This window comes from Eutrigla gurnardus (assembly GCF_963514095.1).
Source record: "Eutrigla gurnardus genome assembly, chromosome: 16".
NCBI lineage: Eukaryota > Metazoa > Chordata > Actinopteri > Perciformes > Triglidae > Eutrigla > Eutrigla gurnardus.
The window spans coordinates 17,434,890-17,460,056 of record NC_139927.1 but is presented as its reverse complement, the minus strand read 5'-3'; the positions used below and the strand labels follow the sequence as shown (position 1 = coordinate 17,460,056).

The 25,167-nt window shown below is 40.5% G+C and overlaps 2 protein-coding genes across 8 annotated transcripts in view; both read right to left on the bottom strand.

Annotated features, from left to right (window-relative positions):
• bach2b (BTB and CNC homology 1, basic leucine zipper transcription factor 2b) overlaps nt 1-25,167 on the bottom strand; it is a 476,383-nt gene that overhangs the window by 434,386 nt on the left and 16,830 nt on the right. The window lies entirely within an intron of this gene.
• The window catches only part of epha7 (eph receptor A7), a 79,553-nt gene continuing 64,970 nt past the window's right edge, over nt 10,585-25,167 (bottom strand). For 2 of the 7 annotated variants that reach the window (XM_084029921.1, XM_084029923.1), the window contains exons 10-17: nt 24,589-24,714; nt 23,942-24,127; nt 22,868-22,929; nt 22,447-22,656; nt 21,025-21,240; nt 18,435-18,628; nt 17,640-17,795; nt 10,585-16,187 (exon numbers count right to left, since the gene is read on the bottom strand). In XM_084029921.1, the coding sequence (XP_083886047.1) occupies nt 16,073-16,187; nt 17,640-17,795; nt 18,435-18,628; nt 21,025-21,240; nt 22,447-22,656; nt 22,868-22,929; nt 23,942-24,127; nt 24,589-24,714 (1,265 nt within the window). In that variant the 3' untranslated portion in view covers nt 10,585-16,072. The remainder of the gene's footprint in view (nt 16,188-17,639; nt 17,796-18,434; nt 18,629-21,024; nt 21,241-22,446; nt 22,657-22,867; nt 22,930-23,941; nt 24,128-24,588; nt 24,715-25,167) is intronic. The other 5 variants (XM_084029925.1, XM_084029926.1, XM_084029922.1 and 2 more) reach the window with 3 other exon arrangements.

The following is a 25,167-nucleotide window of genomic DNA, read 5'->3' as shown; positions in this document are numbered from 1 at the left end:
TCGTTTGGTTCAAGAGCTGAAAACGTGCAGCGCTGAGTGCAGAAAGGTTGCTGAATATCACCTTGTCATGCTGGTGGCTCTCCCATTATTATTATCATTATTATTATTATCATTATTATTATTATTATTATTATTATTATTATAAACATCCTAAAAATCCTCCAGATATTTGATGGGAGGAAGGAATGAGTCCGCCCCTCTGGAGCAGTGGTGTGGAGGTTGTTGTTGAGATGGGTGTGCTATAATGAGGTTATCGAGGAGGAAGCACCTTTTCTTAATGAACTGAAAAGATATTCTCAAGGGCCGCTGAGTGTGGGAGGATCCCCTCGTAGGACCTGGCTCTGGCGCTGGCTGGGCTCCGCCGGGTGCACGTTGGCAGATGGACTTGGGAAGGCCCATGGTGAAGGTGGTTTTGCGGCTCTGCGGCCGAATCATGTCCTCACGTGGGAGGCGAGGCAAAGCTCTGCTGCTGGCCGGAGGATAAACCACTGCTGCCAGGTGCAGAAACCTTGAACGCCTGCTGGAGCACCAACTGCAGGTCAAAGGCGGCATCGGTCTGTCTTTCAGCAGGTAGTGTCCTTCCCAGTCATACATCACGTGTATGAAGCAGGTTTCTCCTTTCATCAATGCCAATAGCTCTATTTTTTAACATATTGGGTGTTCATTCTGTGAACTCCTCCTGTGCTGGTTCCACAGAGACCTAACAGTGCTGTTGCAGATGAAGGTTTTTTTTTTTTTTTTTTACAAAACTCTTTATTTGTCAATTTGAAGTTCAAATCCCAGCAAAACACAGCACTTGTAATTAGAGTGAATATCAACACATTCAGTTTTCCAAATGTCACTGCATTATTGCCACCCAAGTGAATCTGTTGAACTTTTCCAAAAATCACTCTGTGGTATTACAGAAATGCAGCCAGTCTGATCATCAACAGGCTCCTCTGAAAGCTGTTGAACTCTGTAAAGATGGCAGATTGTTTATACCTCCTAATGATACAGCCATTTCACACAGGACTTACACAAATCAAATCTTTCATATACATTTGTTTGTGCTGCCTTAGTAGAAGTGCAATAACCATATTTAATTCTAATACTAATTTGGTCACTATTAGATGCTCAGAGCAACTGGTGTAATATGAAGAGTGATCAACTCTGCATAGGGCTGATGGGAGGGGTCTAACAAACACAGGACTTTCAGACAGGAGACCACTGCATCCCATACGAAACCAAGCCAATGTTGATGTTTTACCCTCAATTTGTTACACAACTCCTGTGTTTTGCTTATACCAGTTACAAATTATTTAGATTATTTGCGTAATAGGTGTGTTCCCAAAGGTTTGGTATAACTTCTAAAAGACTCCTACGTTGGATAGACCCAAACATAAACCCAACATTTGGTCGACATCAAGCTCCAATGTTGTAAAGACATTGAATTGTAGGAAGAAATGAAAATCAAATTGATGTCAAAACCCAACGAATGCTGTGACGTTGAAAGATATTGAAACTTGGTTGCTATGGATTTTGTTGGCATAGCAAAATGTTTTGGATTGTTGATTGTCAATATCCACTGTCAGATGGACCCAAGTGTTATGCAAGTATTGATTTTAAGACATGAGCATTTTTAAAGATCCAACTTACCTTGAGATGAATTCATTCAATTTCAAGTTTTCTCAAGGAATGAAAATAAATCAATTCATTTTAATTAATTTAAATGACTTCTGACCTGGGGCTGCACGGTGGTGTAGTGGGTAGCACTGTCGCCTCACAGCGAGAGGATCCCGGGTTCGATTCCCGGGTCGGCCCGGGTTCCTTCTGTGTGGAGTTTGCATGTTCCCCCCGTGTAAGCGTGGGTTCTCTCCGGGTTCTCCGGCTTCCTCCCACAGTCCAAAGACATGCAGGATGGGGATAGGCTGATTGGTGACTCTAAATTGCCCGTAGGTGTGAATGTGAGCGTGAATGGTTGTTTGTCTCTACATGTCAGCCCTGTGATGGACTGGCGACCTGTCCAGGGTGTACCCTGCCTTCGCCCAATGACAGCTGGGATCGGCTCCAGCCCCCCCGCGACCCTGAATACAGGATAAGCGGTAGACAATGGATGGATGGATGGACTTCTGACCTCACTTGTGTTTCAGAGAAGTCTCTTGAGAAAGTTTATTTCTGGTGCACACTTCAAGCAGAACAATGTTAAAAAATCAGAAAACAGAACTCACCGTCAATGCTTAATAGTGAGCTAAAAATAACATGGAAGTCACGATTACGTGCAGGATGAAAACACTTCAGTCATTTATATAGTGGCTGTGGTCATGATTATCACTGTAATAGGATTTCCATGTGCATTTTTTTTAACGAGCGATCTTCTGAGCTGAGCTACACTCGGTGAGCAGCAAGCTAATGGCAGCAGCAGCATCACTCATTGTGCTCCACCGTGTCTTTGAGGAAACCATTGTATCTGCCAAATCCATCAACCTTTCCCACAGAGGCATTTGCCAGCCTGTGAAACTGATCATCTACCTTGGGGATTGTGGACCATAGCGGGGGTTGAGTGAGGGAGGGAGGGGGGAGGCCATATTTTACTGCCTCCTTACTTACCACAGGAAGGTGCCACAGGCCATAAAAAAGGACCCCATGAATCCGGGGCAGCCAGGCTACTCTCAATCAGCCCAGAGCGTCCTGAGACACTCTGAATACAGACGTTTGATGAATCGGACTGTTGCTGCGACACTTAATCAAGATAACGTTTTTGTTTCAGGAAGAAAAGCGGAATGGTGAATGCTGTGTTTTTCAAGGCAATGCGGTCGGATTTGCATACGAAACACATTATTGTTTGATTTCCGTGGAACAAATGATTGTAATCAACTTGTGGCATACTTCTTGTTGTTACCATGTATGAAAGATAAATAGATAGACTTGATGTACTATTTGAAACTAATTTCTCACCCTATAAGCATGTGCTATGATTGCTATCCTTGTAGTATGGCCTAGCTCAGGTTTAACCTATAATAAAACATGACCGTATACATACAGATAACAAATGCTATTTACCGTTGTTTTATCTAGTTTGACACATTTTCAAGTGTAAAATATTATCAACTTACTGATATTTTGCTTGTTCTGGTTATCAATACTTTCTGCTAGCACTTGTCCGATTTAGAACTGAGCATTTGCAACGTTGAAGCACCAAAAATGAAGCAAGGTGGCTTACCTCTTGGCAACTTTCATCATTGATTTCAGGGCGTAGCGACCATTGCGATCGGAAAAATTCAACTTCATCACTGAAATCAAACAAATGTCGCTCAGCAAAGTCCCGACTCTTCTCTGTTCTGGCGCCTTAGTGTACGCATGAACTCCCGACCAATCAGGACAGCAGAGTCACTTACCATCTTCCGAAAAAGGCTCAAGACTCACCTGTTAAGACTTCACCTCGACTCTGCATAGCATGACCGACTTCCACAAAAAAAAGAAAGAAAAATGCACTTCTATGTTCTTAACTATAGCGCTTTGATCATAGCACTGTTGTACTTAAGGTATCCTTGATGAACAGCTACTACTTGGGTTAGGGTTAGGCTGCCAAAAGGGAAGGAGCTGATGGGTCAAAGTTGGACCTTTAACATCATTACAATCGTACATGAAATTTGACCTCTGCATTTCTCACTCAACGCCACTTCACCATGCAGACAGTAGCCGCTGACGATCGTACCGACAGCCTTGCAATGCCATAATAATATGATTTTTCTCTGATGTGCAGTGTCATGAGGATGTACCAAACATTGTTAACTTTTTGTGTTTTTTAACAGATTTTTTTTTTCTGCATTCATTAAGGCAGGAACACACCGGCCCAACCGTTGGACGTCTGAAGCGTTTGGAGAGGCTCGGACGAGGTCGGGAACACATATGTTTGGTGTGTACAGCTGCGTCGGAAGCTTTCGGAGCCGCGCGGACGTTGTCTGATCAGACTGAGCATACGAAGTCTGAGGAGGTGGGCTGTTGGACGTCTGAGCCATTGGATACTCTGATTGGCGGTGTGCTAGCGAATCAGAGTATCCAATGGCGGTGTGTGGGCGGGGCGGAAGTGACGATGGTAAACAACAAACCACATAAACAGAGATGGCGCAGAGTACAGATTTTACTTCGTCGTTGCGTCGCACTTTTGGTTATTTCTGCACATTTATCGAAGCAATGGCTACGTGGAGCGAAGAGACGGAAGAGCAGCTGTGTGTGCATTGTTTTTATCTGCACTCCGTTCCGTCATTTCCTGTTTTCCTGTTTTGGAGTAGGCTACTGGCCCGAGACTAGCGCCACCCGCTGTTAAGGAGGCTTATTGCATCTCGCGCAAGCGCAGAACGTACACGCTGCTGCGTTGTCGGAAGCACGTCGAAGCGGTGTGTACAACGCAACTTTTCTGCCGAACGGGTCAGACGAGAGGCAACAGAGTGGGCGGAGAGTGGTCGGATAAGGCAGTTGGACGTCTGGGCGGTGTGTGGGGGCCTTTAGACCTTAGAGTTTGTTTGGGTTTGTTGAAATGGGGTTGTGTGGGTTGTATGCCAAATTCCTCTTAGTTTCATGGTATTACTGTGCACTTAGGCCACTCATTCTGTTGGTACTACTTTGTTTTACTGGAGTACTTACTACACACTTGGATGGAGATGGATCAGCTGCCTTCTGCCAACAAAATCTGCTGCTGAGAGCAAATTGAAACTACGAGAATGAGGGACATTTGGCCTACAACTTAGTAGATATTGTCATTTTGAAGGGCAAGTAGGAAAAACAATGTAATCGATGCACCAAAACACTGAGAGACCATAAACTCGTTTACAATGTTTACAGAGATAATAAATCAAGTCAGAAGTAGGGTCATTAGACTTCCATGCAATCACATTTCGACTAGAGGAGTCGCCCCCTGATGGGCAGTGGAGAAAATACAAGTTTAAGGCGCTTCAGTGTGGGCTTCCACGTCCACGACTGACCCTAAAGGGGAATATAATAAATAATAGAAATATAAAATATGAGCCGCAGCAGTATGGTGATTACCAACCTCCTCTCAGAAGATTGTATCTGATGATTTAACTCCGCTGCTTATTATCCGCTAATATTTCTTAAAACCGGAGTTCGGATGCCCTTGCCGCTCAGGGTTCTTAATTACATCCGCCAGAATTGTTTATGCTGATTTGTCGACCGAGTGACACTTTGCAGGAATGCGAGTACTTTGTACAGAAAATATGATGTTTACCCTGCTAATGATGAAACCAGGGAGAAGATTAAGCCGAGAGGAGATGTTTGGTTTTCAGATGATTTTGTTGACATCTGACACACAGAGCCTGAGTAGAATTTCACTCAGGATAACAAACAACATTGAAGAGGACATCAAGGCAAAGTTCTGCTGTTAGGAGACTCGTAAAGCAACTGGGCTGCGGAAGTATTATGATAAATACATGCAGTAAAAAAAAACAATGACGGTGATGCTTTTGTTGTGGTTTTTGCCCTGTACTTGATTTGAAAGGAACCATTAAGTGTTCGGTTAAAGTAAAGTTGAGGGTGTTTTGAGTTCATCCAAATAACTTGAACGGTGTGCAAATGGAAAACCTTTTTTATACTTATATAGTATGCATTATACCCTTTATAGTTAGTCCCTTTTCAAAGACCCAACATGTATTAAAATGTATACATTTAAAATAAAACAAAATTGAAGTCACATATAGCAATTATTTGGGGTGAATTTTGTTTTATAAACATTAACAAAATGTTTCTTTATTCAAATAGTGGAATAAGATCATTGTTTCCATGCTTGTCTTACATCCTGGTCCCGTGATCAGTGTTTTTATTGTTTCCACTTTTTTCAGTTTCATTTTGGTACTCACCTTTTTATGTCTCATTTCAGATGCTTCACTTCCTGCCCTTGTGTTTCCCACCTTTGTGATTACCTAACCCCGGATGATTAGTTTCACCTGTCCCTCATTACTCTTCTTCCCTTGTGTATTTAGTCTGTGTTATCCCTTCATCTGTTTCAGTAAGTGTTCCAGCCTTTATTCTCTGAGCATCTCCTGTTGTTGTAGTAGTGTTGTAGTGCAGTAGAGGTATGAAGGAGCTGGAAAAAGAAATACTCAAGTAAAGTACATGTGCCTCAAAATTGTAAGTACAGTCCTGGATTTAACGTGGTACTTCATTCCACTATTGGTGTGTATGGTGCAGTTGTGGCTGAGTGTAATGCTTCTGCTGTGTTGTTCACTTTGTTCATTACTCTCTTTTTGTGTTTTATTAGCTCGTACTAGTGCAGAGGCTGTTCAGGCGGCAGAAGGCTGATTGCTTCGCTCCCAGGAAGTGCTGAGTTCTTGGGTATCGCTCATCACTCCTTGTTTTTTAAAGGCCTTTACACACCAGAGACAATAATAATAATTACAATAATAATAATATTATGTGAAATACTCACCTGCAACTTTTGTGAAAGGTCAGAATTAAAGGAGTGGATCTGGTATGTGCTGCTTTGTCAAGATTGAAAGGCATAATAAGGTTTCCCATGTAGGTGTGGACTAAGGACCCTCCCAGTTGTTTTATAATCCTCATAAATATAGATATCAGTCAGCTGGCACTAAGTGGTTAATGATGTCATTTATTTGTGACGTGAAATATGAAAGAAAAAAACACTTTTTTCCCCACATTGCATTCTGTGTGAAATACTCCTGGTACTTCAAAATGTATTATTATTGAACGTGTCACTTTTCCAAATAGCACAAACTGCACGCCCTTTCACCCAACCTACATGGAGGACCAATTTCCTGCAGGCTGATTGTCCAGGGACTGGGTGGAGTATGATTTCTCCTATTCTGAACCACACAAAGAACTGTATTTAAAACTCGGTCTGATTAGCAACAGCACTCCGGAACTAGGAACTTTGGACAATATCCACAACATAATGAGAATGGATTGATGCTCTCTTCCTCAAGGCAAGTCGATGGCAAAACTTTTGATAAAGCACCAACTCCCGTTTAGGATACAGGGGCCCCGTTTCCCCAGAAATCGCCTGCTATTTTTCTTCGAGACAAGAGGAGCAGATTAGGCATGAAAAGTCTACTTTGTTGCATCTGTAAATATCACATTATATTTCCCCAAAGGACACACCTGAAGTGTGAAAAGCGAATGCCTTTGTTTTCTAAATGGGTCATGATCTGTTTTCCCTGTGGAGTCCAACAGGTAACCATTAGTCAGGCCTGCACGTTCCCTAATCAATTTACACAGTTTAAACCCATTCATCTCCATATCCCCCTTTTGACTTGTGTATTCGATGCAAAATGTCAGATACTGTAATAACAGTGAAGCGGGGGCTCAGCATTATTGCAGAATTGCCAAATAACTAATGATTTCTTTCCCTGTTATCTTCCTCTGGCAGTCTGCCAGCTTCCACTGTTTTTCCGTGGCAGTACATCAGTGTATTGGAGAGCTGTAGATGAAGACATTTTTCACTCTGAAATATGGAGATCCAATATGTGATCCATTTTAGGGTGTATTATAAACAATTGTAATATCTCTCTGCAATAAACTAAAGCTTCATTTATACATTTCAAGAAGTCCCATTTAGAGTCAAATAGACGATAAAGCAATCTATGCTTCAGGGCGGGGCTACCTTTTGATTGACAGGTAGCAATGAGGGCGTCGAACACCGTCTTCATCTCAACATTTTGAGAAATGATGAACTTTTAGGGACGATGCATCTCTGGTTACCATGTCATACCATCCTATATGAACAAATATACTGTATGATGCAACGTTGGGGGGGAAATAAAGGATAAAACAATATGATAATGCATCTATAATGATTGATAACAGATGGATAATGGGTTCCTCAACCAGAAGACTTTCATTTTATTTTTCTTGATTTGATCTCGATGTGACTTGTGCAGCACTGGCAACAAATCCAAATGTATGACACTGAAATTGAGGTAGCACATTTGTGTCATTATGATATGCTGGCACTGAAAACAGAAAAAGAAATATGAAAAAAATACAGGATCATCTTTGTTTTGCACTCTGACTATTTCTTAAATATTTATGATCAACAACGTGTTGCTTTCTTACTACAGGATGCCAAGATGTGCAGGTGTTCATAACTCAGAGATAAGATTTAAAGCACATGGATGAATAAGTGGCTTTTGTCTGGGATGAGGCTTGGACAAGTCCTTAAAATGTCTTTAACAGTTGGATGTGGAATGCGTTATTATGTGTGGCAGAGAAAATAAGTTCTCCTCCAGAGAAACATCAGTGTACTCCAGCTGTTTTTATGCGCTTGTTAAATTTCAGGGCTCAAAAAAATGTTTGAAGTTGAAATGAAGGCAAAGTGTTTTGGTGTTTTGGGTTGGAAAAGTTGGATGGATGTATGGATGAAATCAAAATGTGAAAGCGTGTAATGGAAAGAGATCCGGCAAATAATTAATGATGTGATCAAGTGGAGGAATTAAGTGTAAAAACTAAATAACCAGATTTTCCATCACGGTTTCCAGGAGGGTTTTGAAATAATTATACTAAAAACGTTGAATTTAAGTTTTTAAATTTCCTGTGAATATTTCAACTTATTTAATTATAAAAGTTCAATGAAAAAAATTCAAATGTAAATCTGAGTGTTATTCTGAATAAATTAAATACGTTGTCACATATGATTCAATTCAATTGATAAATTGAGTGAACTTTTATAGTATATGGCATATACAATTATGGGTTATATATATTTATGACATTTTAATTGTTTAATTTTGCATTTTATTTTTATATATATATATATATATATATATATATATATATATATATATATATATCAGTTGCATTTTACTTAAATATAATCTTGCTCAGAGGGCCAAAGATCATTGCTTAAGTGTGGAGAATAGTTTTAATTTATTACTTTTTTACTAAAGAAATCGTCCCTTTTGGAAACCGCTGTTTTGATTATCCAGTGTAACGGGAGCTTTCAGACTTTTATTGCAATACTTCCGCGGATAATGATCGAACCATTTGAGCGTCAGACAGCGCCGTTTGAGTTAATGACAAGTGTGGAGTAGCCACAGAGAAATACACGGAAGGAGGCCAGATTGATGTGAAGGAAGCTCACAGAGCGTCGAGCAGAATTGGAGACGGCATGTTGAGCCACTGCAGGACTTACCAAAATAAATACTAAAAACTGCTGAGAGATATCTTCAGGAGGGATCCGTTAAAGCTCTTTGGAAGTATTGGAATTTCTGGAAGATTAAAGTAGGAAACAGGGAAGTTCAGGGGACTGTTTGGACAGTTCTGTCTGTCTTATCTCGCTACAAACAAGCTTTGAGCATGTCCATGTGGTCTCACACACACACACACACACACACACACACACACACACACACACACACACACACACACACACACACACACACAAACCTCCATGGCAAACAATACAAATGATAAGGGTTCATTTTGTTAACAATAACTGTAATAAATATACCTGTAAACAACCATTTCTGTGACATAAAAAAAGACATTGAAGAGATGAAACTTATTGTGACAATACTGAATTTCCCTGCTGGACATCAACATAGCTGCATCTTATTAATAAAAGTCTACCTTAAAAGCTAAGGAACAAACTTTGGCTTGAAAGATTATATAAGTCCCTCTGACTAATGGATTATATGGCCACTTATACCTTCCAGAACACGGCAACATGGGATAAAGCAAGAGCTATTCATGAACAACTTTAATTCATTATTTGATGTGATGAACCAGTGGTGTTCTTCAGACATGGCTTAAGTAATCAGGCTAACATGCTGTGATCATGTTGATCTCGTTATAGCTCATCCAGCTAATTTGTTTTTCCAAACACATTAAGAGGATTGTGCTCTTATTTTGAAACAAAGGCACAATGAGTAGGGAGGGATAATAGATCTGCTTTCGTGATTGCCTTTATACGAGGTATTTCATAATGTGGGATTAATAAAATCCATCCATTCATTCATGTGTAGAGACGCATCCCAGCATGCACTGGGGCAACAGACTCATGGACATAAACCCTGTTTAAAGCCCTGTTTTATTTGTGTCCCATGCTGATTGTATTTTACATGTGCTCATTTCTCGTGCTTGCTAATGCTGTGTGCACAATTGTGTAGTAATGTTTTGTTTTCATATTTGACGTCTGCATGGGTTCTTCATAATTGGAAGCTCTTCCTAGCAAAATTATCATTGCTAAAAAATATATTATTATATTTAGGGGGAACATTTGTTATTTGTTATTTGCTTTGGCTTAAAGCCTTTTTTCGCGTGATAAATATGCATGTGAATATACTTTTTCCAACTGTGGGGACTTTCCCTCTTTCATAATACGCCAGTGCCTCTGATCATTCAATAAAGACAGCGATGGCTTTACATTGGAGCTCGTTGACAGTTGATGCTGAAGAGTGGTTGGTATCCCACTAAAATGCATTTTTATGGACTAAAAATGTATTTAAATAAAAGAAAACATTGATTTACCAAATATGGCTGATGTCTTTCGTGGATACCTATCTGAACATCATATGGTGTGGAAATGAGTTGATGAGCCAATGATGAAAAAAAAACACAGCAAAGGACACCCAAAACTTCTATAGAGATTGTATTATATTTCCAAAAATATATGTACAGTCTATTACAAAGGTTACAAAGCAAAAAGAATTGTCTATGTAACAAGAAATTGTCTAATTAAATGATCTTACAGTTCTGCTGTTTGGGGAAAATACTTTTGACCAGTAAATATTCTCAATACTTTCATCACAGAAAAATAAATAATAAATTGACAATTTGAATTACTGTACAACTAACTAAAATGCAAAACAAAGTCAAAGTCAAAGTAAAGATGGAAATCCTATCATCTGTCTTTGGTCCTAAATGAAAAAAACAAAACAATTATGTACAACTGAAATCTTGTGGGTGACAATAATTCATCTGCGAGATAGAAAAATATAGTGCATTTTCAATGTATTCAGAGCTCTCTACTGAGTAATATGTGTAAAAAACAATATAAATAAAATGTACAAGTTTTACAATTAGTACATATACAAAGACCCCCCTCAAATCTCGTCTCCCTCAAACACAATCAACAGTGCTGCACTCTTTGGAATTATCCACCGCCTCGACAAAGAGGTGACACTAATTTCCAACTGCTGAACCACAAGATTTGAAAAATAACTTCATACTCTATCTGCTATTCCTGATTCCAACCAACATCTCTACATCCTGCAGGTTTCTTTCGTTCTTTTTTTTCTTCATTTTTTACATTTTGTATTCTTTTTTTTGTGTTTTTGCTGAAATAAGAGCCACAACAACAACTTTTCTTGTCCAGAGTTGAGCAACCTGAAGTTTAAAATGTGGATGAACCAAGCTGAAAAAAAGAAAGAAAGAAGAAAAAAAAAAAGAAAAGAAAAACAGACGGTAAAGTGACTTCTGGCGGTGAAGGTTCGAGGTGAGTTAGAATCGATTGTATCCTGGCCTTAATCTCAATCTGGCTCAAACTGCTGTTTCCCCAGCACAGGACAAAAAACTAGGCATTCTACCGTGGGTTGTGTGAGGGGCCTCCAGGGGCCCTCTTTTTAAAAAATAAGCGCAGGGAGTGGGGATGAGAGAGAGAGAGAATGCTGCCTGTGAACTGGGGAGTTTTGTGCTGACTGAATGACTTCATGCCGGTATTCAATTCAAAGGTCTGGCCAAGGCCCAACTGCTGAGCTCTGCTGTATGGATAAAGGGTGGGTGGGTGTGTGTGTGTGTGTGTGTGTGTGTGGGTGTGGGTGACACGGGGGCTCCGAGCTGGTCAGGGCTAATTCCTGGTGTCTCCTGACAAAGGTGAGTCCCACAGTGAAAATGGATCCAATCCACACTAAGCAGGATCGTTCTGGAAACGCAGTTTACATAAAAAAAAAACCCCAAAACAAAACAACATGCAACCTACACAAGGTTTTTTGTTTGTTAACCTTTTTAGAGGTTAATGTTTAGGGTTTTGAATGATGGTAAAGTTAAGCAGAGAGCTGTATGTCGAGTATCTAGTGAAACCGGATCAGAAGGCGTGACGTAACATTCGGATGATTTATTATTGAAAAGATTAGCTCACGACCTTCTCCAGCTCTGTGCAGACTGTTGGATTTATGGATGTCACGATATTATTGGTTGACATTGGTTGGTACTATATGATGTAACCACGCATCATAATTTTGTTTTCCAGGAAGGAAAAGATATTGGAATTGATATCAAAATATGAAGACAGTGAAAAACATGGTGGCATATTGAGGAGGTGCTCAATATGACCAGAAATGTGATTTTAAAGTGTTAAAGAGGCATTTTTCACTTCAGTTTGACTTTAAGATGCACACACAGTGACTTCAGGCTAGGTATTAGCATCTCCAACAAAATGCTTCAGCATGTTTTTCCATTGTCACAGAAGTGAGTAAAAGCAACTGGGCAGTACCACATTTCATTACCATCATTCAAAACCCTAAACCCTAAAAATATGTGTATTCACGAAGCAGCTGGACGACAGTAAACATTCAGTCTCCTTCTGGGTTGGCGACACAACCCAGCAAACATCTGGTTAAACAGTGGCACAGACGGGGCCTGAACCTGGTTTCTGTCACCAGAGTTTTCGTACAGTCTCACGCTCGTAGTCATTAATTTTTTGTTTCTGTTGTCAGACAAAGGAACAAGTATAAAATACTAATTTGATTGCAGCTCATCAATGTTAAAAGAGAAAAGGCCTGTCATTCCTTGCCAGTGAAATCTAGAGCTGAAATAATAACTTGATGAAAAGATCTTTGGGCAAAATGTACGCGTTCCGACCTGAAAGTGAATGTTTGCTGGATGTCGTCGTCCTCTCTGCTTTCTAATTAGATATCTAATTTAGTTGACAGCTAGTTGGAAAAAACAAGGCATTGAAGATATAAACTGGGCTTTTTTTTTAGATCAATGGATCCACTTTGAAAAGAATTGGCTTTTTTTTTACGATGAAAATACTCCTTAGCTGCATCCCATTTTTTTTTTTTAATGGTCGCAACGTCTGTCAGCTACATTAACATAAATAAAAATAAATCAGTGATCACAGAGAGGGTTACGCCCAAATTATAGACTCTTGTAGTTTGTACGTAAATTACTTAAGTTTGGGAAACGGAAGTACGGCGGAGTGCAGAAGCTTGTGCAAGAGCATTAACCACCAACGGTTGTGAATGCACATCTCTGTCCATTAGTGAGTGATTAGAATATATTAGCAAGTGGCCCAATATTTACTAGTGAGATATACACATGTATTTGGTGTGTTTCCTGTGGTGATGCACAGGATGTCAAATACCATGACATAAACTTTTGAGTTAATGGTGTTTTGGTTGAACCAGTGACCATGTTACCTGGTGTCCTCGTAAAAGCCTTCGATTGATTTTAAATACATCTGTTAATTATCTACGTAAGTTACCACGAACAGACCACAGACTCATCTGGCTGAAAGTCACCAGTTAACACGGTCACACATTAAACTGAAACACCTGTCTGAATTCTGCAGAACTGGAGTCCCGTCGTTGGTTTATTGTTTCCGACAGCCGAACATAGAACGGTCGGGTATGTTGCCGTATGTTTGACGATGCCGGCTGTAAAAGGGTTTCCACTTCCTGCATTCCAGCCCAGAAGAATATGTGCCAGAACGAATGAGCACGATGTCTTTGCTCTTGTGCATACCTGCTGTCCACATCTGTGTCTAAGATAGCTCTTTATAGGTGACTTAACGTAATAGTGTCCAGGCAGGCTTACATCCTCCTTCTCACTCACTCTATATCCATCCTGGAGACGCTTTTCTAAAGGCTCGTGGCCAAAACGGAGAGAAAAGATGTGTTTTCAGCTTTCGCTGGCTTAATGTGGACGACGGACAGAATGAAGAAAGCTAGTGATGGTTTTGCTGTTTGCCTGTGAGCTTGAGATTGATGAGTCCTGGTGTGGTTATGCTTTTTTTTATGCAGCTGAGCACTGTAGCTTCTAAATCATACCGATGAATCTGAGGTTACAGCAGCGGTAGAAGATATGGATGAGACAGCTTCACCACTGCTGTTTACGTGTCAGCTGAATAACTGCATTTTCTTCTGAAGGAATACTGCAGTAAAACATAGTCAACAAGGAAACGTTCTCCTTTTTTGTGTGTGTGGGGACAGATGGCACAGAATAGGTTGATTGGCTTTTAGCACATCTTCCCCAACTCTGATCTCCATACAAAAGCCGTACGGGAGAAAAGAAGAGCAATCTTAAGAGACACTTTAATGCATGTCCCGTCACATCTTCGCCCGTGAGGAATGAGGCGGCGGAGACGCATGAATAAATAAGGGAGCTGCATGGCGTGCCCGTGGAGCTGGGACGGCGGGGTTTAACGGCACGATCTGTGTCTGAGCTCCGTCGTTTGGTCCTCATTTTACAGACTGGAAACCCTGAAGGGGCTCTTTGATTTCTGGACATGTTGGGTGTCGGGGGATGATGTCAGCATGGCTAATTGGCACCTTTCCAGAGTTTCGAACGGTTGCCTCTTTCATCTCTCCAGCCACTCAATTCAACACACCCGTGCCACGTTTAGACATCATAGTGGCAAAATACGACATCGTTATTTCATCTGGTGATTTGGCACGGGAGTTTTTTTTTCTTTTTCGAGCCCATTTTCAAAAAAGGTATGCTCCTTTCCTCTCTGGCGGGGTTTGCCTCAGCACAGCACACTCATGTGATAAAACCTAGCACCTTTAAAAAAACAAACAAAAATCTCATTTGAGGACCGTTTCTACCTGGTAATTATTGCTGTTTAGTCCGCTAGTTTTCGCTGACTGTGTCATTCGCGGCATTAAAACCGCGTCCGTGCGCTTGATTTCACCGGTTCAAGTTCCAGATGAAAAGACATCACACTACAAGGAAGCAAAAAAATAAAACACAAATAAAAACAGGGAGCTTGTCCACCCTTTAAATGGATGCAGAAAGCATTGCCGTTGAAGTGCCTAAAATAGTGGCAATACTTAGTCTAACGCATTTTAAGGCAGTATTACGTCTACAAACGCTCTTGGATCCACCCCTTGAAAATGTCTATTTGCAGCTCAACAATGCACTGAAACAAACACAACATGTGCAACATGATGGCAAAACAATTTGCGGTGGCTTCAATTTAGATAAAATCGTTGCAACATTCTACTCAATAACCAAGTAACTGTTCTGCGTTTCCTGTAGTGAACACTAAGACGAAGGATATTGCTACTGTGATATAAAAGTCTGTTGATTCAAAGAACAATTCGCCTCCTCAGTGTTGCACTCTTTAGGAAATTCCTTAATAAAAAAAAAAGAATTGAAAGGTTTGAACCATCTAAAAAAACAAAAAAACACTCTGGCTGCAAACAAGCGTGTGAGGTTACCATTTTCACTTCAAAAGCACATGAAGGAAAACACGAGTCACTGCAAACAGCTCAAACAGTCCAACATGTGTCAGCAGCACAAAAAAAAAAGTACCTCTGAATCTGTACCTAAGAAGTTCCCTCTGCTTTTTGGATAAAAGAGCGTTTACCCTGTTGTCAAGTCCAAATTGGAACTGCTGCACGGGCCACAACGTGTCACTGTGGCCCGACAGAAAGAACATCAACAAATTAAAAAAAGAAACAAGTTAAACCACCGAAAGTAGACAAGTTTTTTTTTTTTTTTTTTCTTAAAGGAAATCCATAGCCATGGTGTGCACTTAAATCATTCATTAACTTAAAGAAACCGAAGCGTCAAACTCCTTTCCAATGCGCCATTTGTTATGTGGTCAAGTTCATAAGCGCTTAAAAAAAAAAATGAAAAAGAGTCATGTCTTCCAGGTAGTTTCTTTTTTTTGTTGTTTTAGTTTTTTGCCCTTTTCCTCTCGTTAGTGCCCATTCTGAAAAGGCGGACCACAATCCTTCACTGAGGAACAAAGGAATGATTTCACTCCAGACACAGCCGGAGAAAGTCAGACGTGACAGATGTCCGTTTACTTTGACGATTCTCCCGGTTACGTCCCAGGCACTGCTCCAGATAAGTTCTGTTTTTGTTTTTTTGTTTGTTTTCGTCCCGTCCGATGCGGTCACACCTGGACTCCCGTGCCGTGGAGGTGCAGCATCTGGGCTCTCATAGTCTGTATGCTGCTCATGATCTTTTTCTGATGGCCTACCAGCGTGATCCCCAAGCTCATCACGTCCCTAGGAAGACAAGACAACACATCAATCAATGCACTGGACCACATGAGGCCCAAAAACCAGCGCCATTCACAGCCTCTGCTTTTTTCTTTTATTATTATTGTGAGTAAAAGCTGGAGGGAAAAGCCTTGTTTCTCAATGACACTTTTTCAAAACTAAATACCAAGGAAGATATAGCAAAAAAGCATGATCTTTTTTCTTGGGAAGTATGTTTGGAAAGTTTATTTTAATCCTTGAAGCACTTTATGGGGATGTGGAGAGGCATGTTGACATCTGATGGTCATTGGAAGTTCTGAGTAACAACTAAAGGGCAAGCCGCAGTCTGGGCTGATGCTCTCAACTAGTAAGAATGCAATAACAAACCATAAGCTCACACAAGTTTGAGATGAGGACACAATACATGGGAGGGTTTGATAAGCAATTGTCCAAAGATCGGCATTATTTCACAGCATCACTTGTGTAGTGAAGCTCTTGAATCCCACACAGAACATCAAACTTGCTTTATCGTGTGAGATTTTTAGATAAACTAACGTGCACGAGAGCTCTCAACTAACTGAGCTCCTGAGCAATATAGCTTATAAATAATATATTTATTTTCAGGCTATGGTGAGATGTGTGAAATATCTCTGTTTTTATACTTGTCCCTGACTGCTCTCTAAAATAGAACTTTCATTGCATGTCCTGATATTGTCTGCTATTATTATGAAGTTGCTTTTTGGAAACAGTTTCTCAGTGACACTGTGATGTTACGTACTGTCATTTTGAAGTTGCTCTTTGGAAATGCATTCTTGAACAATTATAACTAAATAGTAGTTGTTTTTTTTGCTTACTTTCATTTCTTAAAACATGTATTAGTTATGTTTTATTTATTTATTCATGTATCGTGGATGACAGTTTGTAATTAGAGGATATCATTTAATGAATCCCAGATAGAAGAAGCTGCAATACATTGAGTTTATATATCAGCCACTCTTATGTGGTTTCTACTTTGCTGTTTGTTCTGTCTCTCTGATCTCATTAAAAGCCAACTTGGATCGGGAAGAACTAAGCCCTTTGAGCCCCGAGGAAGGCTTTTAATGTGAACCATCTGTGTAAGTGTTGAGGCTACCAATGAAAAAAACTGCAAAATGGAAAAGAAATATTTAGTCAATGGAGAACAGATAAATATGGAGGCTTCTTCATAAACTATATACAGTATAAGTATTGGTTCATGGAAGGAATAAAGCCTGGTTATCTCTGTTTGGGGAATCGAAGGCCCAGGCCAGGATCTGAAGATGTACAGTGAACTCATGGGGTGGCAGTCTAACAAAAGTCTGCTTGAATGAAAAATGCAACAGAATGGATTTTGTTTACTCAGGCTGGGATGGAAGGAAGCGAAGTGGAGGTGAGATCCAACCTGGTGTCAACGCTCTCCACCGATGCTTAAAACCACTCGAGGACCTCATATCTACTCACTCGATTGACATCCTGGCCACAGATTCCAGGGAACTGTAGCCGGCTGCTGTGAAGTTGTCTCTGTATCGCTCCATCTTGATGGCTTCCAGCCACTCTCCTACTGAGCGGAAAGCGGTGAAGTCTGGTGTGCTCTGATCCAACAGTGGACTAATTGGTCTGCGGGATGAGCACAGAGTGATGTTTATGTCGTGTGTGAAAAGGAAACGTTTCACTGAAAAACACAATCAAGCAGAAGACGAGACAAAGCGACGACCAAAGGCATCCAGCGGTGCAGTAAATTGCGAGAAAGGGGGGGGGGGGGGGGGGGGGTCTGACTGACTGATTGGAGGCTTCAATCAATAAGAAATTCACAAACACACGGAGCATGTCAGCTTTCTGCTTCTGAAAAATATCTTTCAATCCGACTATATTAATCACATACAGTCACCATATAATAAAGGGCTTTTTAACCAGCTGGAACCTCTCGATCTCACCTCAGCAAAGTATGTTCTGACTGCAAATAGAATTCATCTGACAAACGTCAGAGTGAGGTCTGGAGTCCCACTGCACTTTAAAGTACCAGGAACTCATTACAGAGATTGATTTAAAAGCCCTGCCATTGACTATAAAGCCATGGGAGCTGCTTTGGGGTATCGATCCCCCGGGATTTATCTTTCATCTGTGAACTACAGAGGGTAAATCATCCACTGGACACTTTGGATCATCCACTAATGCACTAAAATAAAAGTTCAAATTCTTTATTGTATGAAGACACACACACAAAATGATTAATTAGGGTTTTTTTTAGCTCCTCACCTTGTACATGTTCCCACTGGAGTTTTCAATGTGTTAGGGTTGCGGATCATCTTGTCGAGGATGCCGACTATCTGATCGAATTTGGGACGTTCGGCTCTGTCTTTCTGCCAGCAGTCCAGCATTAGCTGATGCAGGCCTGGTGGACAGTCCATTGGGGCTGGAAGACGGTAGCCCTCCTCTATAGCCTTTATGACCTGGGCAATGCAAAACAAAATGGGTCATTAGTATCAGCATTTAGTATCATCAAACCTGTTAGTTAGCCTGTAGTATCACCCTAATCCTAACCCCAACCTCTTTGGTCACCTTTTTATTATCACCCTAATCCGAACCCCAAACCCTTTGAAATCCAGGGCCCTACAAGGTCACGGTTTAATTGTAGGTATTTGGTTCCTTATATGGCACAGTGCAGACTAAATTATGAGTTTAATTCCCCACATTTGTGTAAACAACGGGCTATCTTTATACAGCTGTGATAAATAATAGAAAAGATCTTTCCGGAGAGACTTTAAAGGGACTCTATTGTAACTGCATCACGCGAGCAGTTTAGCGCCGAGTTCATTAAAAGTCAATGTCATGAGAGTAGGAGGTGTAGCCAACACTTTGATTTGAATAGCTTAACTTCCTTTATTGGAAAAGGACGTGTACGTTTCTGCATATATTCATCAACTATTTCTGTCAGGATGGCTCAGACGAGAGTGAGTCATGGAGGGAAATGGTGTCAGAACACTGAAACAGTTGGGGGAAATGCAAATAATGTTCTTCCCGCATCCCCCGAGGATGTTTGCTGACATCTTGACAAAGTGCAAACATTTCTGACATTGATGTCTGTCAAGTAGCGGAGCGTCGAAACACCACATATGCCACGTTAATGCCCAGCCATCTTGTTTCGCATTTCTAACATGAGATTGTTCAATCTTTGGAGCGCCAGAGAATATTAATAATGTTTAGGCCTGTCGCTGTGGGTGCTAAACGCCGGGTGCCAAATAGGAAACTTAAGGCACCGAACCAACTTGCTATCCACCATCAATCAGAATGTGCCAAATTTCCAACAATACGGAACGGCTTCAAATGGTCCGGCGCCGCTCGACTCCCTCAGCGGAAGTTGGCAGGAAGGCGAGCAACAGCACTCAGAGAACTGCTGGTGAGTTAATAATTGTAGCAATTTGGACAGAGAATTGTGGGACTTGAAAAGTGTTAAATGTGTTATTTGAGGAAGAAAAGTCTGAGCAGTGCCAGGAGTCAGCTCTTACAATTTGCTTGATGGTAAGGCACCTTAAAGATTTAATTACAGCCCCTAATAGAAAGCCGGAATCTCTAAATTTAAATGAGTTTCACAACATCAGCAGTCAGGTGGGAATTTCAAGCTGTATGAATTTTTACTTTTTTTTTTAAGATCTGCAAATCTGGTGCGAAAATATCTTGTTTTGTCATGCTTGACTGAGTTTTGACTTCATTTATAGGGAGTCCTATTAAAATAATATTCATCACTGCATTGCTTTGGGATACAGGTTTTGTTTTTGAAAAATAAATCCTGCTTTGTTTTACGTACAACAAGAGAGATGCAAAGTAATCCCTCTCTTGCAGTAAAGGGGCCTTTACCAGTTTCATTGACTGTCAAACATCCATAAAAGGGATGGTTAAAGGAATAGTCCATATTTTTTGTATTGGGTTCATAAAGTTGGGATGTTTGTGAGAGACGGAATAAAAATAAATACATAAAAAGTAAAAATCAAAGCTGCAGAAGTCGATATACATCCTGATATTCACACACGAACACAGGTTCAGCAAGGAAACACTACATTTCCCATAATGCAACCCACAACATATTTTCGTTCTACGTCTAAAACAAAGCGACCAGTGCAATCTGCTTGATTTGCTGTCTGCGTAATTCATTGGTTCAACACTGCAACTCACACTGGTCCACATTACCATAAGTAATTCTAAACATTTAGAGCCATTTGAATCAAAAAACATTCTGCATAACAATGTTTTTTTCCACTCCTGTTGTTTATATTAAAACCAGCATCAAATCCATATTCTGAGGACTTCATTTTCATGCGTGTCCCATTTCAGAACTGTTTCTCCTTCAAATGCATTCAGACTGCGTGATTATGGCAAGACTTGAAATAATTAAGCCCAAGGTTACCGTCCCGGCCGAGCGGTTCTCCTGAGGATCCCTCAAAAGAAAAGCCTCAAAGATGAAGCAGAAACTAGGAGTTTAGTCTGTGATTTTCTACACTTTAGTGGGATGACTTACTTAGAAATGATAGGAGATGAATGTGGGAGATAATTCCTGCCCCCTTTCAGATGATAGTTAGTAAAAGAGCTATTGTCCCAAATTGGAAGTAATCTGTGAAGTCATTGTGGAGCAATACATTATTTCAGGTTTAGAAACTCATAAAAACAAATGTCAGAAGATAGTAACGCCGCTTGTCTTTTATTTATTTTGTTTGGCTTGTAAACTCAAAAGAATATCTGTATTTGTTCGTTTTTTTTTTCTTTTACTAAAGATTATGATCCTTGGTTATGATGAATTCCCCCAGCAGAATGACAAGGCAACTTAATGACTTCATATCAGGCAGTAACTTACATCTTGGTTGGACATGTCCCAGTAGGGCCGTTCCCCGTAGGACATGACCTCCCACATGACAATGCCATAACTCCACACGTCACTTGCAGAGGTGAATTTACGATACTGAATGGCCTCCGGCGCGGTCCATCGGACGGGGATTTTGCCACCCTGTTCAGTAAAACGCAGGTCAGTGGCTGGAGCAAAGATCACATTCATTATATCCTGCATCTTCCCCTAAAACATCAATTAGAGAGAGTTTTAGTTACACACATGGTCCAAAAAACTTTCCACAAAAGTAGCAAAAACAATACCACCACCATTTTCTGAGACGGAACCCTTTGTGGGTTTATAAGATGTAACTGGTATTTATTAATGTTTCCTATATTCATTAGAATTAGCTTATTTACAATTAAAACTACGGATGTGACCTAACTTCTGAATGCATATTTTATTTGAAACACAGCTTGGCATGGGACAATATTCTAATATCATATCACGATAATCCTGGCCAAAATAACTGCTATTCACGATATTATCCCGATAATGATCAAAATCAGCATTAAAAGGCTTAGAAATTGCACAAACCTTAAATTTAGTTAAGAAAAAAAGGTTTGTTATGCATCACAGATTAAAGATGCATCTTCTTTTTAGTCAACAGGTAATCATAAATCATTAAGTCTCCCTGCATAAATAAATGACAAATGCATTTTAAAGAGTCTTTTATTAAATTATACTTCCTGTATTTTTAAATTCACTTAGTTTGAGTCTAAAAAAAATACTTAATTTACTATTATATAAATAAAAGATACAAATCCTCACATTTGAGATTATGTAATAGTAGGCAATTAATTTCCTGGCCATTGAAAGTCAATACATTCACTCATTTTAGCATAACTAAATCGAAGGCTACTTGCTATTTACTTCATTTTATGATATGATGTGTGTGTGTATATATATATATATATATATATATTTCTTAAATAATGCTTAAATTAAATTATATTCCAGGGTTCTTGTTTTTTGGCTCCGCTTGTGATTGGTTGTTTCAGTGTGGCTGTTGTTTCATGTTGTGAATTTAAGGCTTAAGAAAGGGCCGCCATCCAAATGTTCCATTTGTAATAAACTTCGTTATGACAGTGTACACATGATAACCAAGCAACCCAAAAGTCGTTCTTATTAATGGCTTATAACACATCTATAAAGCATGATTAAACGTTAATTAGCCATAAATAAGGCAACATTTACAACGTATGAGCCCGTCATAAAGGCTGAACTGTCAGAAAGTTGCAGACACACATCTTGTTACGCATACTAAAAACAGCGCTGACTACTTGGGCGTGCACGAGTGCTCCTGCTCTATTTTCATGCACCGGCTGTGACTTGATTAGAGGATTCAGACAGGGCGCCGGGTGGAGAGAGTGGGCACTTTAATTGACTCACAGTTGTTGTGTAGACAGCCTCGGGATCGTCGTCTATCACCCTCGACAGGCCGAAGTCCGACACTTTACATACGAGATTGCTGTTGACGAGGATGTTCCGCGCGGCCAGATCCCGATGGACGTATCCCATGTCGGAGAGGTATCTCATTCCTGCCGCGATGCCCCGCAGCATCCCCACCAACTGGATGACTGTGAACTGGCCGTCGTGTTTCTGCACAGAGGGAAAACACAAGTCGGGTCAGCCATCTTCGCTGACCATGAGGGGAAAAATGTAGGTCACAGCACTGCAGCGGCTCTAGCACAAGATTTATGATATTTATGCAATGCACAGATCCTACTGCGGACTGCCTGCTCCCTGGGACGATTACTAGCGAACTGCTTAGGAAAGTTAAAGAAATGAGATGCTCGAAGGTGACACTCACCCTGAGGAAACCATCTAACGAGCCGTTCTCCATGTACTCTATGACGATCATCACTGGCTTTCCTGGAGAACAAAAAAACAACAACAACAAGAGGGACGATGAAGGGGGTGATTACTTATTCACCTGAAATTTGTTTGCTTAAAAAACGCTTCACGATAAACAACTGTGCCGAAACGACTTCCAAGTTATTTTTAACCGCGTGTTTCATTGGCTTTTAATTAAAAGTTACCATCTGCTCCTTTTATTACAATGTCTAAATGAGAAAATGTTAAACAAGGACTGTGGCTAATTTAATCAGATATAATGTCACTCTTAACTGCGACGCTTTTTTACCTCCCGAAGCTAAATATGCTTTGATGAAACCAATCCTGCAGGATCTTTAAGGGGGATAATTTTAAATAGCCTCACCTGGAAACTTCCCCAGTTGATTACTTACGTTATGATAATTATTTTTATATTACACGTTTCCTGAATTATTATGATTAAACATGCAAATTAAGTATTTTATTAGTAAATGTGCTAATTTGCATAAGAAATCTGAACACTGTATTAAGACACGTTCAAAATTCTTATGTTATTTTCTCGACATTCAAAGGTTTTCACTCCATAAATCAGAAAATACTGTCACCAGCCATATAAAACATTATTTTAGGAATAATATATTCTATAAATCAAGCTATGAATGATATATGAACAAACCCCTCAAAATATAGATGCGAATGCAACTGGAAAGTTTGGTGGATCTAAGTGCTTCAAGTGGACATTTTTCTGGCTCAGAGAGGAAAACACTACTGGTGGAATTACATTATGGCAATTCGTTTTTGTATTCCAAGTTTTCATATAATGTTCAAATATGGAGATGAGGCATTATCTAATCTTTTATTTTTGGTGAATTTAGGATAAAATCTACAGATGGAAAATAAAATACCAAAATGTATATTTTGGATGTTTTCTCATGTTATGAAAGCAAAAAAAAAAAAAAAAAAATCTCAGAACTGACCAGAAAAACAACGTTTTCCACCTGGACACTGAGCTCACACCTTCTATGTTCACCTCCCCTTCAAGTGCGATTACCTCTCGTCACGACTCCCTCCAGGTGGACGACGTTCGGGTGGTCGAACTGTCCCATGATGCTCGCCTCGCACAAGAAGTCCCGCCTCTGCTTCTCCGTGTAGCCCACTTTCAACGTCTTGATGGCGACCGACACTTCCCGCTTTCCGGGCAGCTTGAGCCGGCCGCTGCACACCTCCCCAAACTCTCCTGTGTGGGGATGGAGCCATTCATGAGTGAGGGGGGGAGAGATGGGGGTCGGGGGGGAGGCAGCACTTCACAATGACAAATTTATTAGTGTATTTTGAGACAAAGCAGCTGTGCAGTGGCGGAATACAAATTGGAGTGCGACATCTTGTTATACTCAGGGGAGTGTAACCAAGACCTATAATAAGACATGCTGGAGTTGCATACATACTGTCATTGACCGCCTCTGTAAAAACCCATGTGGCAGCAATTTCTCAGCGGAGGAAGCGAGCTCTGTGACTGCCTCCGCCAGACGCGGCCCACATGTTAATTGCAATGAACCCCCCCCTCCTTTGCAACGCCACTATCAATATACAACGTGTGAAGCCGTGTCAAGGTGTAAATATCTGGCTGTCAGTGTGATATATGAGAGCGAGGTGTGTGTCTAAACAGGAAGGAGCCGAGAGAATGGGGGATGAGCTCACCTGCTCCGATAACCCGCTCGATCTTAATGCAGGAGGCGTCCAGCTCCTTGGCAAATTGATGGACGGCCCTGTTGGGGTCCTCGTAGGTTTCGGGGTCAATGTAGGTTTTGGTGCCTGGAAATTTAACTGTGGAAAGGTAAGAGGATTACTGTTGTGACTAAATATGCAAGACACGCAACGGCGGACAGGCAAACAATTACTAGGGGTGATTCAGAGGGAATTGTTCAAGTAATCATTAAAAAAAATGGTTTTCATGCAGGAAAATCCATCACAAATGGGAAGCAAAGCTTTGAGTAACCTGTAACCTGAGACCACCTCAATGAAGGATAATCTGCCCCTACGGGGTTATGTGGGTTCATAATGCATTGTGGTTTATTGACACATTTCTTTCAAATCCAGTTATTTTCTAGGGAAGCAAAGAAAAGCTGTTATGATTTGAATCTTGCAAGTAGCTGAAAAACAAAATCGTTCGAGCGCCTCTAAAAACCTAAAGCAGACGCATCGTGGAAAAGTGGCACTTTTCGGGCTTGTACATTTGGGTGTCTGGAGTGCTTACTAACCCACAGCCCAGATTGTGGT